Raw genomic sequence first — 17,134 nt, forward strand, 5'->3', positions numbered from 1 at the left:
GGTTACTCACATTGACTCAAAATAGCTATACCAATGGTTTTCAAACTGCTTTTAAAACTGCAACTGTCCCCTTCAAATACTTTTGCTTCATGCAGAAATCTTATATAGTATATAAAACATAAAACAGAGATAGTCTGGCTGAAAGCAAAGGTCGGTAGCTTAGAGTCTTCCCCAGCACCTCTTGGTGACTGCTTAGAAATCCAAAGAGCAGAGTTTGAAAACCACAATAATGTGATTTCATTATTTCAGTAACTTAAAATTTTAACAACTAGTTAAAGTCAAACAAATTAACACTGAAGGGAATGTTGGGATCTGAAGAAAGCTAGCACTTAAATGAGCAGTTAAATTCAATAAACAATATATTTTAAAAACACCCATTAAGAAGTTAAAGGGACAATGTAAGGTTTATACATCATCATACTATTTATTTAAGTAAATTATTACTGAAGAAAGAACCTGGAAATATTTTTACTTCAAAACTTCAGACTAGTAACTTGAAATATAACTTCTCCTTATATTTATTTCCTAAATCATGATTTACCCCAATTGCAAATTAGGATAATTGCATCAAAATTTTCATGAAAATAGACAGTATTAATAATGGGCTTTACAGAAACCGATTTCTTTACAAAGTCTTAACCAACTGTTACCTGACTATGCCAGTAAGGAGAATTTTCCTTCAAAGTTATTTTTAGGGAAAATTTTTGTTTCTTTGTTTTTCTTTTTAAAATTGGGAAAACTGTAAAACATAAAAGAAATGCAAATATAAAGTAAAAATTGCTTATTCAGAATTCTAACTGCTCATATTAAATTTTTCTTTAGGAAAATGTATCCAGCACAATTGAATCAACATACACTTTATTTTTTTTATGGTTACATATTTTTCAAATTGAGCTTTTAAAAAGTTTATTTAACTACAAAAGATTAAATACTTATAAAATGTATACACCCTGAAATGTTTAAGAATATAAAATGTTGATGCCCATATCAATAGTACATTATACAATACACACATTATTTAAAGATCATTTTACTTTCTAGTAATAATGTAGATAAAACCATAATATTTATTGCTTTTATCAAGTGCAGGTTAAAATCCAAATAGCCTCCAAAAACAAATCCTGTGATAAAGGATTTTTCAGTCTGGTCCGGTGAAGTATTATGCCTAACATGTATGAATACAGTTGCAAAATGTACCAGTTTTAAACAAGCATTAAAGTCTTTATTTTAGGTAGCCATTTACAGTTTGGGAGCAGCATCCTGAGATGTTGGGCTGGGACTGAATACATCACTTCTCTGGTTGGTGTCTATTCTATTGCACTGTTTTTGGGGGAATGAGGAGTTTGTTAAGAGACAAACCCTTGTAATTAATGCAACACTATTAGCTACTAGTGCAGAAGCTTATTGGGCAAAATTAATTAATTATAGGAGAGCTTGCTGAATAAACAGTGTCCAGCCAACAAAAGCGCCAACCAAAATGACTGACACAAACCCCATCTTAGTGAGAATAGGTTGCCAATATAACCACCTTTTTCTTTTTCGTTCAGTCTCATTTAGCCTCTGTTTCATCTGCTGCACCTTGTGAGCTGTATTAGCTTTTCTGTCCTCTCGGATACGTTTCCTTAAAACACTATGTAAAGGAAAACAAATAAAAAGAAGAATAGGACTTAATTTCATTAATTCAGAGGATCTCATAGCACAAGTAAAAACCGCACACACATACACACACAGTTTAACTCATTCAAATATTGGAATAAAAAGATATAAGCCTCAATATTCTAAATGATCTAGGGATGTACTCTGCTAGTTCAGTGACAAATTATGTAGTTTCTTATTTCACACTTTCAGCAGGACCTGAAAACATGGTGCTTTCTTGTCTTGAAACATGAACTATAGCTGTCAATTTACCTTCTTTCTAGCAGAAATAGGAAGACATGTGTGTTCTCCAGTGTCTGATCTCTTTTGGTATTTAAGACTGATTTTTCAAAGGCCCCTGACAAAAGCTATCTATTTAAAATGTTCCTAAATATTCTGCTGTGGGAGTGCCCACTGTTCTGTTTGTCCATATGTGGCCTGTTTCCATTTTCCTATTCACTACAATATTTTTGTTCTAACAGAAGCTCTTTGACTCCCAAGATATACAGCTCTAGGACTACATATGAAAGACTGGCCAATGGCAACATTTGTTAGAATTTCTTTCCTTTAAAAATTGCACAAAATCAATCCCCTCTTTTCACGTATTGCTTATATTACAGCAAAATTAATGTTTCCCTGCCTCCAAATTAAAAATAGCTAATGTAATTTTTCTAAAGCATAATTTTGATCATATATTATAGGTTGTCAGAAAAGTCATGATGTATTTTTTCTGTTTTTCAAGCAAAAACGTGCCACAATTTTTCCAACAACCCAATCACTTAAAATAACCTTAAACACCTTAAAATCCTCCTCGATGTCTACTACACTAAAAGCCAACTTTTTTCCTGGTCAAAACATTTTGTCTGAATGTAATCATGAGGAACAATCATGATTGTAGGGCTTTTTTAAGAAGGAGCTGGTTTAGAAGCTGCAAAAATGCTGTTAAGAAAAAAAAGGTGGCAAGCAGTTTCAGGCTGAAGGAGACTAAGTAATCGCATCAACCAAATACAATGCAAGATCCTCAAATGGATCTCTTTTTTTTAAAATAGCTAGAGTTTGGGTTGATGAAAATGTTCCAAAATAAGATTATGGTGATGACTACCTAACTCTAAACATATTAAAATCCATTAAACAGTACACTTTAAATGAATGAATTTTATGGTATGTAAATTATCTCACTAAAGTGTTTTATTTTTTAAGTTATAAGGTGCATTTTTTTAAACAGAGAAATTAAAATACTGTAAAATATTTTAGAGGACTTTATTAATGCTAAATATTGTTGGAATATAGGACTTTTCAGGTATTGCTAGTGGTATTGTAAAATGCTATAGCTACTGTGGAAAACTGTTTGGCAGTTCCTCAAAATATTAAACATATAGTTATTGTATGACTCAGCAGTTACATTTCTAGGTATACACCTGAGGCAACTGAAAACTTATATCTACACAAAAATCTTTCAGCATCCTGCTATGTACAACTTTGCTCCTGCCCAAGCGGTCCTTAGCTTTTCTTCAAATTTGCTTCTCTACTGAAATGTTCTATTTTCTCTGGGCCTTTCATTTCAATTCCTCTAAGTGCCTTTCATTTCCTAAAAAATGCTTCGAGGACCTCCCTGGTGGTGCAGGGGTTAAAGACACACTCAATCAAGTGTCCCCAAGCCAACCACAGCAGACCTCTCCTGTCTTGCCCGTTGCTCCCCTCAGCAGTGTAAGATTTTAGTAGGTCTGTCTTTTCTACTCCCCACTCCCTCTGGTGAATCCTCTCATCCCCTGTACCTCTCTGGTCTACACCCCAGTTCTCGTATGCATAAACAAATAAATCTTGAAAAAAAATGCTTCTATTCTTAATTTATAGTAACAATTTTTGTTTCTAATTTGGGTTTTTGCTTCACCTTCCGCAATATATTTGCAATTTAAATATATTTTGTTTAAGTGCTATAGTGCTTTCTAATATCTTTTTCACTTTTACTTATCACACACACAAGTATCTTTGGCTCCAAACTTAACCTAAACATTTCCTATAATGACTTGTAAATATTATTACTCAGAATTCACTCTGTGAGATAAAAATTCACTATGGCAAATAATGTGTGAATTCACCAGTAAAATAATTTTAAGTTGTATTCAAGTGCATGCAAAACACATATAAAATAAACAAATATATATAAAGCTCCCACCCATGGGGCTAGTCTTTCATAGGTACCTAGATTTGCTTCTGCCAGGAGCCTGGAGCTACCATCAATTAGGTTCCAATTTAGATGAAATCTTTAATATATTTCATTTTTTCCTTTCATTGTAATACAGGAGACAATTATAATTTTAATCCAGTATAGAACAGTAATGTAGTTTACCATATAAACCCAATTATGAGCATACTGGGCGTTACATGATTATATTATTGGAGCTTTAAATAACTGGGTATATATGAGAGTAGGAAGATTTTTATTATATTTGGGGATACCAACTGAGCTCAGAACACAATTATTCCATATAAAATAATGGAAATGGGTGCTTACGTTCCCAAAATAACTATGCATGTTTTCAAGAATGGAATGAACACAAATACCAAGGGATGCTTTTTACTAAGAAAACAATCCCCAAGATGTAAAGGATTATTCCCAATATATGACAAAGTCAGATCCTTTTCAATCTAGCTGGGCCTCAGGAAGCTATGTCTGCATAATATACCTTGCCAAGTGTGACTTGGCTGGGTTTCCCCTTATGTTTTTACAGTTTAGGCTATAAAGGAAATGTCTTAATGGAAGAGTCCTGTGTCCCTTGGCAATGGAAGAGTGACATTACTCACACAGTAGCACAGCCGACTACTGCCATTACATGTTTCAACAGACTCACTTTACACTATTTAAATACACAGGAGTAGGTTCATGTGCCTTTTCATTTATCCAAATTGTTCTCCAATCACAGTGCTCTGGGAAATACTAGTTTTCAAACCTTGACAGCAACCTACTGCAGGAAATATTTTACCATCGAAACTGAGTGACTGTACATATGTTCGTGTGTGCACACAGCACACTCACACATTTATGTATATAAAGAGTATGTATGTAAACACACAAACTTTATATTACTATTTGTGATGCTTGATATATTTTATTGCCTTAGACTCCAACTTCTATTTATTACATTCTATTATTTAAAACAATGCTTTTTGTAAGTCACTAAATTGATTTCATGATTATAAGAATATGACCTAATTTGGAGGATATTTAATAAAAAAGAATAAAATATCATACTGAAATTCTTCCCATAAGATTTAGATTTATTAGCATCTCTAATGCAAAGCTAAAGATCAGTATTAAAATTTATTGGGACAGAAGAATAAAGGATTCCTGGGTAATCTATATTTTATGCTATAACTTTCCTCTAACTTTGCTCCCTTATTTAGTCCTCTCTGCTCACAATCCTCACTTTCCCATTGGGACAATCCCTCTACTTTCAAACCCTGCTGTAATCTATCTTGGATGGAAGAAGTTACCTATAACATATATGGACATATCCCTTGGCCCCTCCCAAATAAAACACCTTTGGCAATCACTCTGCAACTTGTGAGTGGTTTTCCTGATTTGCTATGTTCAGCCAACCTGAAACAACTTACTCTTTTATTTGGATTCAAAACTCAAAAAGCATAAAGCAGCATTTTATGGGTTTTCTTGAAAAAGATTTTTTCCTCTTTTAATAATTGAATTGTTTAAATATTCACTTAAATACTTTATAATCTTACTAAAGGCATGCATATTTGCAATTATTGGGTTGTTGCAAAAGTCATGACTATTTTTTTCTAGCAAAAATGTGTCAAGACTTTTCTGACAACCCCATACATTATTACTTTAGTACAAACCCTAAGATAACTGTACAAATGACAAGTGATTTACATAATTTATTTATTGTACCACAGTATACATATTAGTATCAAATCACACTAACTTCTGCACTCAATTTAGTATTGTTTTAAAGCATTTTCAAACTGACTTCTCCTTGTAATTATTGGTTTCTTAAAAGGACTGAAAACACACACATCAATCACATGAAAACTCACATACCTAAATACTCTTAGGTAAAAAATAATAGGTACATTAAGTTTAAAAGAGGGGGCCTATATTCATATCCATTGAACTTAATAAAATAAAAATTCTCATCTTTTCAACCACGTTATTGCAGCCAGCTTACCTCTCACTGTTCTCCTCCATAGCATCTTGCATTTTAGAAGATAATCCTGTATATTTGTCACCCGTCAGTTTTTCTTCTTCTAGGCCTATCCTGTTCCCATTATATTTTTCAGTCATTATTTTGGTTGGTGAATGATCAAAAGCAGGACATAAGTCTTCCTTAGAAAGTTCTTTCCACCGTTTCTAGGTTGGGAAGGGAGACAATAAACAAATGCAAACACTATAATTTTGGCTTTTCTTAAATTAAAAAAAAAAAAGGATTTATTGATGGAAATTTGATATTGATCTTAAAACCCTTTGATGAATGAAAAAGAATGTCACCTCAGGGCAGACCGGGCACGCAGGGGAGTGCGTCTCTGCATCACCATTTTATTTTATTATTTTTTTTAATAAATTTTATTTTTATACTCCCCATACAATTGCAACCCCCTTATTTTGACCCCAATCCCTCCCCTTCCCGCCCCCCACACCCCATAGAGTGTCTCTGGTTCATAGATGTTTGTTGATTTTGATTTTCACTTTCTTATAGTTATTCATTTTCCTGGTCCCTTATTTAAGTTTTCTAGATTCCTGCTATGAGTGAGACCATCCGGTATTTTTCTTTTTCTTTCTGGCTTATTTCGCTGAGCATGATCCCTTCCAGCGCCATCCATGTTGCTGCAAATTGCATGTGTTTATCTTTTTTTGAATGCTGAGTAATATTCCATGGTGTAAATGTACCACATCTTCTTGATCCAGTCATCTATTTTTGGGCATTTGGGTTGTTTCCAAAGCTTAGCTATTGTAAACTGTGCTTCGCATCACCATTTTAGAACAGGGACCTTTCTTCAATAAAGACTGCATGAAACCGGCAGAAGGCTCCCGGCGGAGCCACAGGTGAGCTGGGAAGTTTGCCCATGCCAGGCACCTTCTGGCCAGCAGTCGGAGCCCAGAGGGGTAGTGGGCACCCATGGCCGGGGCAGACTGGATGCGCAGGGGAGTGCGTCTCCACATCGCCATTTTAGAACAGGGACCTTTCTTCAATAAAGACTGCTTGAAACTGGCAGAAGGCTACCCGCGGAGCCAGAGGGAGAAGGTTCCCTGCGCAGTCAGAGGTGAACTGAAGGCCCCCACAAGCCTGGTCCTGCCTGGCAGGAAGTTGGAGCCCAGAGGGGCATCCAGTGATTTGGAACCCAGAGTGCAATCCAGCTGCCCCACATCCAGGGAAGTTTGTGGGACTTCAGGACACACCTTTGTAATTAAACACAGGAGGAGGAGATATTCTGTAACAGCGACCATTAACATACTCAAAGTACCACTGCCTCACTAGAGCTCTGGCTTAACAGTATTTGACTTGTTTGAACCACCAGTTTCCGAAACCCCACAAAAAGCACACCAAAAAGATGCTGGCCAGGTCCAGCGACACAGTATCCCAACGCATACGGCAAATTAGAAAACAGGCAGCAGGGAGAAGAAAAACTACATATAACCTAGCAACTCCTCAGGAAAAAGACGCACCACAAAAGAAAACCACCCACCACATTGCAACGACAGTGACTTGGAAGAACTTCTGATCCTTCCACAAAGAGAATTTAAAACTGCCATGATTAAAAATCTGAAAAAAGTAAAATATGACAAGGGAAAAATAACGATCAGAAGACTGAAATTGAGTTCCTAAAGTAGGAAGTAAAAAAAAATGCAAGAGATCAAAGAATCAATGGAGGCGCTAAAGAACTCTGGGAAAAGCAATGAAAGCAGAATAGATGAAATGGAAGTACAAATAAGTATTCCTGAAGACACAGAAATAAAAAGAACCAAAACAGAAAAGGAAAGAGAAGTACGAAGGAAAAAGAAAGAAGAAAGACTTCGGGAACTATCTGACTCCATGAGGAAAGGAAATATAAGAGTTCTAGGAATCCCAGAAAGAGAGGAGAGAGACGTAGGAACAGAGAAAATATTCAAGGAAATAATTGAAGAGAACTTCCCAAACATGAAGGAGATGAAAACAGACATACAAGAAGCAAGAAGAACATGAAACTTCCATGACGAAAGGAAAAATACAGCAAGATACAAGAATCCAACAAGGAAAAAATAATGAAGCTGGCAAGAGGGAAGAAACAGATAACATTCAAAGGAAAACCAATCAGACTGACATCAGACTTCTCTGAAGAAACGCTACGGGCAAGGAGAGAGTGGAGGGACATGGTCAACAGGCTCCAAGACAACAAATGCAACCAAGCAAACTCTATCCCGCAAAACTTTCCTTTCTCTATGAAGAAAGAATAAGGACCTTCCCAGACAAACAGAAACTCTGGAATTTCATTACGACTAAACCCCCACTCCAAAAAATACTACAAGGAGTCCTAAAGCCAGAACCAACAGAGGGATGAATAACAACGAAAGGCCAAAAAAAAAAAGTTATTAAAAGAATAAATAAATAAAACCAGAGGAAAGACAAACAGAATGGCAAATACAGATGTAACATATCAATATTAACACTAAATGTAAATGGACTAAACTCTTCATGAAAAGACACAGAGTTGCAGCCTGGATTAAGAAACAAAACCCAACTTTTTGCTGTCTCCAGGAAACACATTTAGCTACAAAAGACAAAAATAGACTCAAAGTTAAAGGATGGAAAACAATCCTATAAGGAAATGGACCAAAAAAGAAAGCAGGAACAGCTATACTTCTATCAGATAAAACAGATTTCAAACTCAAAAAGATAAAAAGAGACCCCAATGGTCACTACATTATGATCAAGGGGACAATACTTCAAGAAGAAATAACACTCATTAACATATACTCACCAAACGAAGGAGCACCAAAATATATCAGACAACTATTGTCATCTCTGAAAACAGACATCAGAGAAAACACATGCATAGTGGGAGACTTCAACACACCACTATCAACAATGGATAGATAAACGAGATAAAAAATAAGTTAAGACACTAAAGCTCTAAATAAGGATTCTAGAGCGCCTGGGCTTAACAGACATCTATAGAACACTAAACCCAAAAAAATCTGAGTACACATTTTTCTCAAGCGCACACAGATCATTCTCTAGGATCGATCACATACAGGGACACAAGACAAACATCAACAGATACACCAAGATTGAAATCATACCAACCATCTTTTCTGACCATGAAGGCATCAAGCTAGAAATAAACCATAAAAAGAAGGCAAGGTACTCTCCTACCTCATGGAGATTGAAACCCACACTACTGGAAGACCACTGGACTAATGAGGAGATCAAAGAAGAAATTCAAAAATTCTTTGAGTTGAATGACAAGGAGGACACCAATTTCCTAAATGTATGCGATGCAGCAAAAGCAGTAATAAGAGGAAAATATATAGCAGTAGAGGCTCACATAAAGAAACAAGAAAGAGGAGCAACATGGCGGCGAGGAGACGCTGCGAGTAAGATCTCCCATTAAAAAAAGTTAATAGGGAGGAAAAGCGGCAGGTCCCAGAGAGAACTGGGACACGGAAGATAAAAGGGTGACTCCAGCAAACTACCCGAAGAAGTGGCCATAAAAGAGGACTAGAAGGGAGGGAAGCGCAGAACCCTGCTCCCCTCCCCCGCCCACAGAGGCGGCACTCTCCGACCGGCAGAGAGGAGGAAAACAACAAACCAAAACGGCCAACAAGAACAAACGACGCAGCAAGCGGGACTGGGAGTGGAAAGGAACTATTGCAGCCACCACACCCCGTGAACGGGAGCTGAGGCGAACCCTGCAGGATTCACCGCGGCGGTGAGCGAACGGCTCCGGGCGCCATTAGAGAAGAACAAAGACCCCGGGAGACGTGCACACAGCCAGGGCTGCCGGTAAGCTTGCGCGGGAAAGCAGCGCGCTTGGCGCGCTTGAAAAGAAAACGCGGACCGGGATCGCAGCGGCCCAGGTCCCCGCGCCTGCGACCTAGGCTTGCGGGGAGACGCGCGGAGGTCCTCACTGAGGTGAAGGTCCCTCCCTGAGTAAGCAGGAACCAGGCGCCCAGGCACGGGAGCGGGGTGCAAAAGGCGCCATTCCCGCGCCACTGAACTGGGCTACAGCCTGCGTCCTGGACCTGAGGGCTTTGAACTGAGACCCGGGGCACGAAATTAGGGGCGTGGGTTCCCCACGACGGTGGGGCACAAGGCAGACACAGCACCCCAAAGCTGTTGAGGTTTACCCTACCATTCCCGCTCTGTTCCCTGTCCCACGGGGTGGGGGGGGCGAAAAACAGCCCCCCAAGGACAATAGGAGAGATCTCTGGCGCCACCTAGCGACCAGGAAAAAAAAGTCACTAACACCCCATAGAACAGGAAATTTCTTAAGACTGCTTGAAAAGGGCAGAAGGCTTCTGGAGGACCCAGTGGCCAGCCGGGAAGTTAGCCCACCCCACGCCAGGCCCCTTCCGACCAGCAGTCTGAGCCCACAGAGGGAGCAGGCACCCACGTCCGGGGCAGACCGGGGGCGCAGAAGAGTGTGCCTGAAACCGGAGGCGCAGGGACTGCATCCCGCTTCGCCATTTTAGAACAGGGACATTTCTTCAGTAAAAACTGCCTAAAACCAGCAGAAAGCTCCCCCAGAAGACAGAGATGGCTCCTGGAAGAGCCAGAGGGGAGCGGAGAAGTTCACCCAAGATGCCAGTCAGTCCGAGCAACACAGTGTCCCAACGCATACGACAAATTAGAAAACAGACAGTAGGGAGTAGAAGAACCACACGCAACCTAACAACTCCTCAGGAAAGAAGCACACCACAAAAAGAAAACCACTCCCCAGATTGCAACGACAGCAACTTGGAAGAACTTCTGAGCCTTCCAGAAAGAGAATTTAAAATTGCCATGATTAAAAAAGTGATAGATCAGAAGAAGGAAATAGAGTCCCTAAAGAGGGAAATAAAAGAAATGCAGGAGATCAAAGAATTAATGGAGGAACTAAAGAACTCTGGGAAAAGAAACAAGAAAGAACTCAAAGAAACAACCTAATCTCAAAGATCTAGAAAAAGAACAACAAAAAACCCCTAAAACCAGTAGAAGAAATAATAAAAACCAAAGCAGAAATAAATGAAATTGAAACTAAAAAAAAATCCAAAAGATCAATAAAGCCAAAAGCTGGTTCTTCGACAAAATAAATAAGAGAGACAAACCCCTAGCCAGGCTCACAAAGGAAAAACGGGAGAAAGCACAAATAAACAAGATCACAAATGAAAGAGGAGAAATCACAATGGACACAGCAGAAATCAAAAGAATAATCAGAAACTACTATGAAAAGTATATGCAAACAAGTTCAACAATCTAGAAGAGATGTACTAATTCCTACAACTCTACAATCACCCAAAGCTAGATAAAGAAGAAACAGAACACCTAAACAAACCAATTACATCAGCGAAATTGAAATGGTAATCAAAAAACTCCCTAAAAACAAAAGCCCAGAACCTGACGGATTTACAATGAATTCTACCAAACATTCAGAGACGAATTAGTGCCTATCCTTCACAAACTCTTCCAAAAAACTGAGAAGGAAGGGACAATACCAAACACGTTCTATGAAGCCAACATTACATTAATACCCAAACAGAACAAGGACAACACCAAACAAGAAAACTACAGGCCAATCTCTTTAATGAACACTGATGCAAAAATCGTCAATAAAATTTTAGCTATCGGAATCCAACAATGGATCCATAAGATAATTCACCACGACCAAGTAGGACTCATTCCAGGGACACAAGGATGGTTCAACATCTGAAAATCAATCAACGTCACCCAACACATCAACAAAAAGAAATATAAAAACCATATGATAATATCAATAGATGCTAAGAAAGCTTTTGACAAAGTACAACACCCATTCATGATAAAAGCCTTTGAAGTTCTTGGGATACAAGGAACATACCTCAACATCATAAAAGCCATTACGACAAGCCAACAGCCAGTATCATTCCCAATGGTGAAAAGCTGAAAGCATTTCCATTGAGATCTGGAACAAGACAAGGATGTCCACTCTCACCACTGCTTTTCAATATAGTACTGGAAGTCCTAGCCAGAGCAATAAGACAAGAGAAAGACATACAAGGAATCCAAATAGGAAAAGAAGAAGTCAAACTATCATTATTTGCAGATATGATAATATACATAGAGAACCCCAAAAACTCCACAGAAAAACGAATTCAACTAATCAATCAATTTAGTGAAGTGGTAGGATACAAAATTAACACGCAAAAATCAGTAGCCTTCCTATACACAAACAATAAATCTGAAGAAGAAAAAAATAAAAAAAAATCCCGTTTATTATTGAAACAAAAAAAAATCAAATACTTGGGAATAAATCTAACAAAGGAGATAAAGGACCTATACAAAGAAAACTATAAAGCACTGTTAAAAGAAATAGAAGACACAAAGAAATGGAAAGACATCCCCTGCTCATGGATTGGAAGAATTAACATTATCAAAATGGCCATCCTACCAAAAGCAATCTACAGATTCAATGCTATTCCAATCAAAATTTCAATGTCATTCTTCAAAGAAATAGAACAATTATTGATGAAATTCATATGGAATCACAAAAAACCCCGAATAGCCAAAGCTCTTCTGAAAAAAAGAAGGGAATGGAGGCATCACACTCCCAGACTTCAAACTATACTACAAAGCCATAATCATCAAAACTGCATGGTATTGGAACAAGAACAGACACACAGACCAATGGAATCAAACAGAAAATCCAGATATAAACCCACAGATTTATGGTCAACTAATCTTTGGCAAAGGAGCAAAGAATACTCACTGGAGCAAAGAAAGTTTGTTCAATAAATGGTGCTGGGAAAACTGGGTCGCTACATGCAAAAGAATAAAGCTTGACCACTACCTCACACCATACACAAAAACCAACTCAAAATAGATTAAAGAACTAGACATAAGACCTGAAACCATAAAATATATAGAAGTATAAGCAAAACACTACATGATATGCACATCAAAGACATCTTTACAGACATCACCCAAAGCAGTATAGCGAAGGCAAAGATAAACAGCTGGGACTACATCAAATTAAAGAGCTTCTGCACAGCAAAAGAGACAATAATCAAAACAAAGAGAAACCCCACTGACTGGGAGAAAATTTTTGCAGACAACACTAATGATAAAGGACTGATCACAAAAATCTACAAAGAGCTGATGAGACTCAACAAAAACAAAGAAAATAATCCTGTCAAAAAATGGGCAGAAGAGCTAAAAAGAAACTTCTCTGAAGAGGAAATGCAAATGGTCAACAGGCATATGAAAAAATGTTCAACATCACTTGTAATTAGGGAAATGCAAATCAAAACTACAATGAGATACCACCTTACACTAGTGAGAATGGCACATATTAAAAAAACTAGCAACAACATATGTTGGCGAGGTTGTGGAGAAAAAGGAACTCTCCTGCACTGCTGGTGGGAGTGCAAATTGGTCCAACCACTATGGAGAGCTGTGTGGAGATTTCTTGAACTACTAAACATAGAGCTTCCATATGATCCAGCAATTCCACTCCTAGGTATTTACCCAAAGGACACAGAAACAGTAATTCCAAAGGGCACCTGTATGCCTATCTTTATAGCAGCACTATTTACAATAATAGCTAAGCTATGGAAACAACCCAAATGCCCAAAAACAGATGACTGGATCAAGAAGATGTGGTACATATACATAATGGAATATTACCCAGAAATCAAAAAAGATAAACACATGCAGTTTGCAGCAACATGGATGGATCTAGAAGGGATCATGCTCAGTGAAATAAATCCGAAAGAAAAAGAAAAATACCGGATGGTCTTACTCATAGCAGGAATTTAGAAAACCTAAAGAGACCAGGAAAAAGACTAATCAATACAAAGTAAAAATCAAAATCTACAAGCAACTATAAACCAGAGACACACTACGGGGGGCAGGGGGAGAGGGAGGGGTGGGGAAAGGAAGGACTAGAGTCAAAATAAGGGGGGGGTGTGCAATTGTATGGGGAATATAACCATAATGAAAATGCATACATTGTGCAAAGATGAAAAATGATGTTAGAATTATGTAAAATAAAATATTAAAAAAAGTCACCTCTTCTAGTATGTGTATTTCAAGTTCTAAATTTAAAATAAAAAGCATTTAATATTTATGTGTATCAGTATACAAATTTTATTAATATATAGGTAGTAAACATTTGAGACAAGTCTCTCACTCTGTCCTCACTAAAATATTAGTCACAAGAAAAAGATTTTTGCCAAAGTTAAGATTTTGCTGGACTCCCAATCTATAAGTTTGTAACACCAGAAGGAGTGGCCAAGATAGCACTTGAATTGATCAAGTTTCTGAATTCCTTGCCACTATCTAGGGCAATGGAAACGAATGGTGAGATCTCCATGGTGCCAGAGGACTTTATCCCAGGTATACTAGCAGCTCCAGATAACTAGCAGTCCACTAACAGACTAGGAGAACACTTCTCCAGCATGCCTGGACTTCAAAATAAGTGATAATAAAAGGCAAGATTTATACTAAGAGATCCCATTTTCTACATCTATTAAACAGGAGTGCCTTCACCTACCTCAGAGCCTGTAGTGGTGATTAATGAGATGACATCTGAAAGGGCCTACCATCAGATCTAGTAAATGTTAATTAACTTCCTTTGCCCTCACTGCCACCATTCCAAGGGAGAGAGGCTGAGGAAGAAGTGGTGCAAGGTATATCTATCTAGGCCCCTGAATGGTGAAGGCACTGAAAAGTACAGTCCAGGGTATGAGAAGGCAAGTATAACCCAGGCAAGGGGACTCTTGCTTCTCCAAGTCCTTTGAAGGTTGGGAACACAACCATCCATCTCTCTGCCAGTAATGAGAGTGGTAGAGAAGGTAGCAGTTAGGGTCATTGGTGACTTGATAATAGATAGGAGTGGACCTCTTGGAAGATCCTGCCATGTAAACAGAGTCTTGGAACTAATGAATAAGGCACTCTGTAACTTAGTGCTTGAACACTACCACTATAACATAAAAATGCACATTTTTTGAACTTACAGAATACTAATTGCCTGGAGGTACTCTGGTACTTTGTTAAAAACAATGTTTGTATTATACATATTTATTTATTTATTTTTTGTATTATATATATTTTTAAAAAATTCCTGGAAGGGGCCTCCCAGATGGTCTAGGGATTAAGTCTCAGTGATATCACCAATATGGCCTGAGTTTGAACCCCAGCTGGGAGCTAAGTCACATGGCGCAGCAGACCTCTCCTGTCTTGCCCCCTGTTCCCCTTAGCAGTTTATTTCATTAAATCCACCTGTTCTGCTCCCCACTCTGCCTCTAGTGAATCCTTTCACCCCCTGCAATGCTGGTCTATACCCTAGTTTTTCTGTATAAAAATAAAAAAAAAAAAAAAATCTCTGGAAAATTCATCAACACACTGATAAAACTAGTTTCTGATTTGTCTCACTATCATACAACAGGAATTAAAAACAAAATGGCTTTTTGCCAGTCCAGATATTATTTCACCTTTCCCAGATATTATTAAGAAACAGTTAATTTAACTCTAATTTGTTTTAAAATAGTTGATTGAAAAAAACCGGAGAATATGAAATTCTGTAATTTGTTGTATTTGGAAGACAGTGAGTAGTTTGGTACAACTGGCTAGAAGGGGAAGAACATGTAGAGACTGACCCTGAGAGATGAGGCTAGAGAGGAAGCAGACCTCAGAGAAAGAAGTCTCTGAACATAATTTGAAAAATGGGGTGGAACTGAATCTCCTCAGCAAGGACCTAATAGAACTTAAATCTTATCCATAAGGAGTATTTTGCCAGTAGTCATAATACTACTAGAAGGGACTATAAGAGTAAGATGTTTTCACATTAGATGACTGCATCCGTTTTTCTTCCTTTCCCTTGTTTATATACCAATGTTACACTGTTTCAGAATTTATGCTGATCAATTTTTAGTTTCCATTCTTCATTGAGGTCTAATCACAACTTGGCTTTATACTTGAGCAAAACTCAACAAGGTGATGCCAACAGTCAAGTCTCAGTGGACTACCTTCCAGAATGTGCATCAATTCAGAATCTGTCAATAAGAAAAGTACTAGTTGGGTGGAGATAATTAATGCTAGTGAAGGGGGAAAAAAAAGCCAATGTCATTGCTTCATGTTTCTGGGCAGCAAACTCACTCAACTTGGCTTTCCCTGTGACATATAAGCAGGCAGGTATTCCCAAATCACCTGCCCGGGCTGGTCACTGCTGACTGGAGAAGCCAAGAATGTGAATATTAATTCCATGTTTATCTCCTTTACCCTGCCAGGTTCTAAACCACTTCAAAGCACATATGTCAGAATTTTCATAGAAAACCTAACAAAAATGTGTCCAATACTGAAAATACTACTTGCCCCATATAAACCTAAATTAAGATTGAAGGTGGAACTCCCCTTTAGAAAAAGTACCAGAGAAAAATGAATTACATGGGTTGGGTGCTATGGAACAGATAGTTCTCAGAGACAAAAGATTCAGGAGCTGTCATCATGCTTAATAGAAAGAGTGGCCTTTTTTCCTTCTTATAAATACTTTCCCTTTAAATTAGAGGCACTTTAAAAGGAGAAGGCAAATGTACAGACAGAAAAAAAGAGTCTTTTTATAAATTGTTATAACATCCTTCATTTGATGTCAAAAGAGATACTTATATGGGCTAAGGTTGTATTCATTCAACTTGGGGTTTTTACATTAACAAGGTAACTTTAGTTCTTTGTAACAGTAAAGCTTGATGATTGAAGATAGCAGGGGAGAGTTCTGACAAGATGGATGAAGACTAAAGACACCTCTTCCCCACACATGCAACAAAATATACAACCAAAAAACAACAGTCACTGAAGGTCAAGTGGAAGAACATTAATTTGATGAGGTAAAGCGACACAGCAGAGAGGGTAGGAAAAAATTCAATTTATTAAAAATATTTTCCTTGGAATGATCCTGGGGCAACTGAACCCAAGAGAGGGAGGGGTAGCAATGATACTGAGACTTTTCTTTGTGGTAACTTAAGGGTTTATAAATATATCGGGGACTAGACACTGGGAACTGCACTGGAGAGTTTGGCACACAAACTCTCCAGTGAAAAATGTGAAAAATGGAGGGGGCCTACCTCTAGAAATTGATAGGGTTGAAAGGAGTAAAAATAGCAGCTGAACATGGGGAGAAGGCAGAGGCTGGCAAGGGCAGACACCATACTTCTAGAAATCAATCAAAGAATCCGAGCCAGAGGGTGTTAGGAAGTATTCCCCTTTCTCTCTGAAAAAGTTTGAGTAAAATTCTTTGGTTTGGTTAGAGGAACTTGTGAGTGGGAAGAAGT

The 17,134-nt window shown here is 37.9% G+C and overlaps 1 protein-coding gene across 3 annotated transcripts in view; it reads right to left on the reverse strand.

The window, feature by feature from the left end:
- The window catches only part of PTPN2 (protein tyrosine phosphatase non-receptor type 2), a 94,734-nt gene that overhangs the window by 5,254 nt on the left and 72,346 nt on the right, over positions 1-17,134 (reverse strand). The window contains exons 8-10 of one of the 3 annotated variants that reach the window (XM_054694228.1): positions 5,823-6,004; positions 1,529-1,630; positions 651-739 (exon numbers count right to left, since the gene is read on the reverse strand). In XM_054694228.1, coding sequence (XP_054550203.1) covers positions 655-739; positions 1,529-1,630; positions 5,823-6,004 — 369 coding nt within the window. In that variant the 3' untranslated portion in view covers positions 651-654. Of the gene's footprint in view, positions 1-650; positions 740-759; positions 1,631-5,822; positions 6,005-17,134 lie in introns of those variants that run through there. The other 2 variants (XM_037508879.1, XM_037508878.2) reach the window with 2 other exon arrangements.

The sequence above is a fragment of the Talpa occidentalis genome, unplaced genomic scaffold (assembly GCF_014898055.3).
Source record: "Talpa occidentalis isolate TD23 unplaced genomic scaffold, MPIMG_talOcc4v2.1 talOcc4.13, whole genome shotgun sequence".
Lineage (NCBI taxonomy): Eukaryota > Metazoa > Chordata > Mammalia > Eulipotyphla > Talpidae > Talpa > Talpa occidentalis.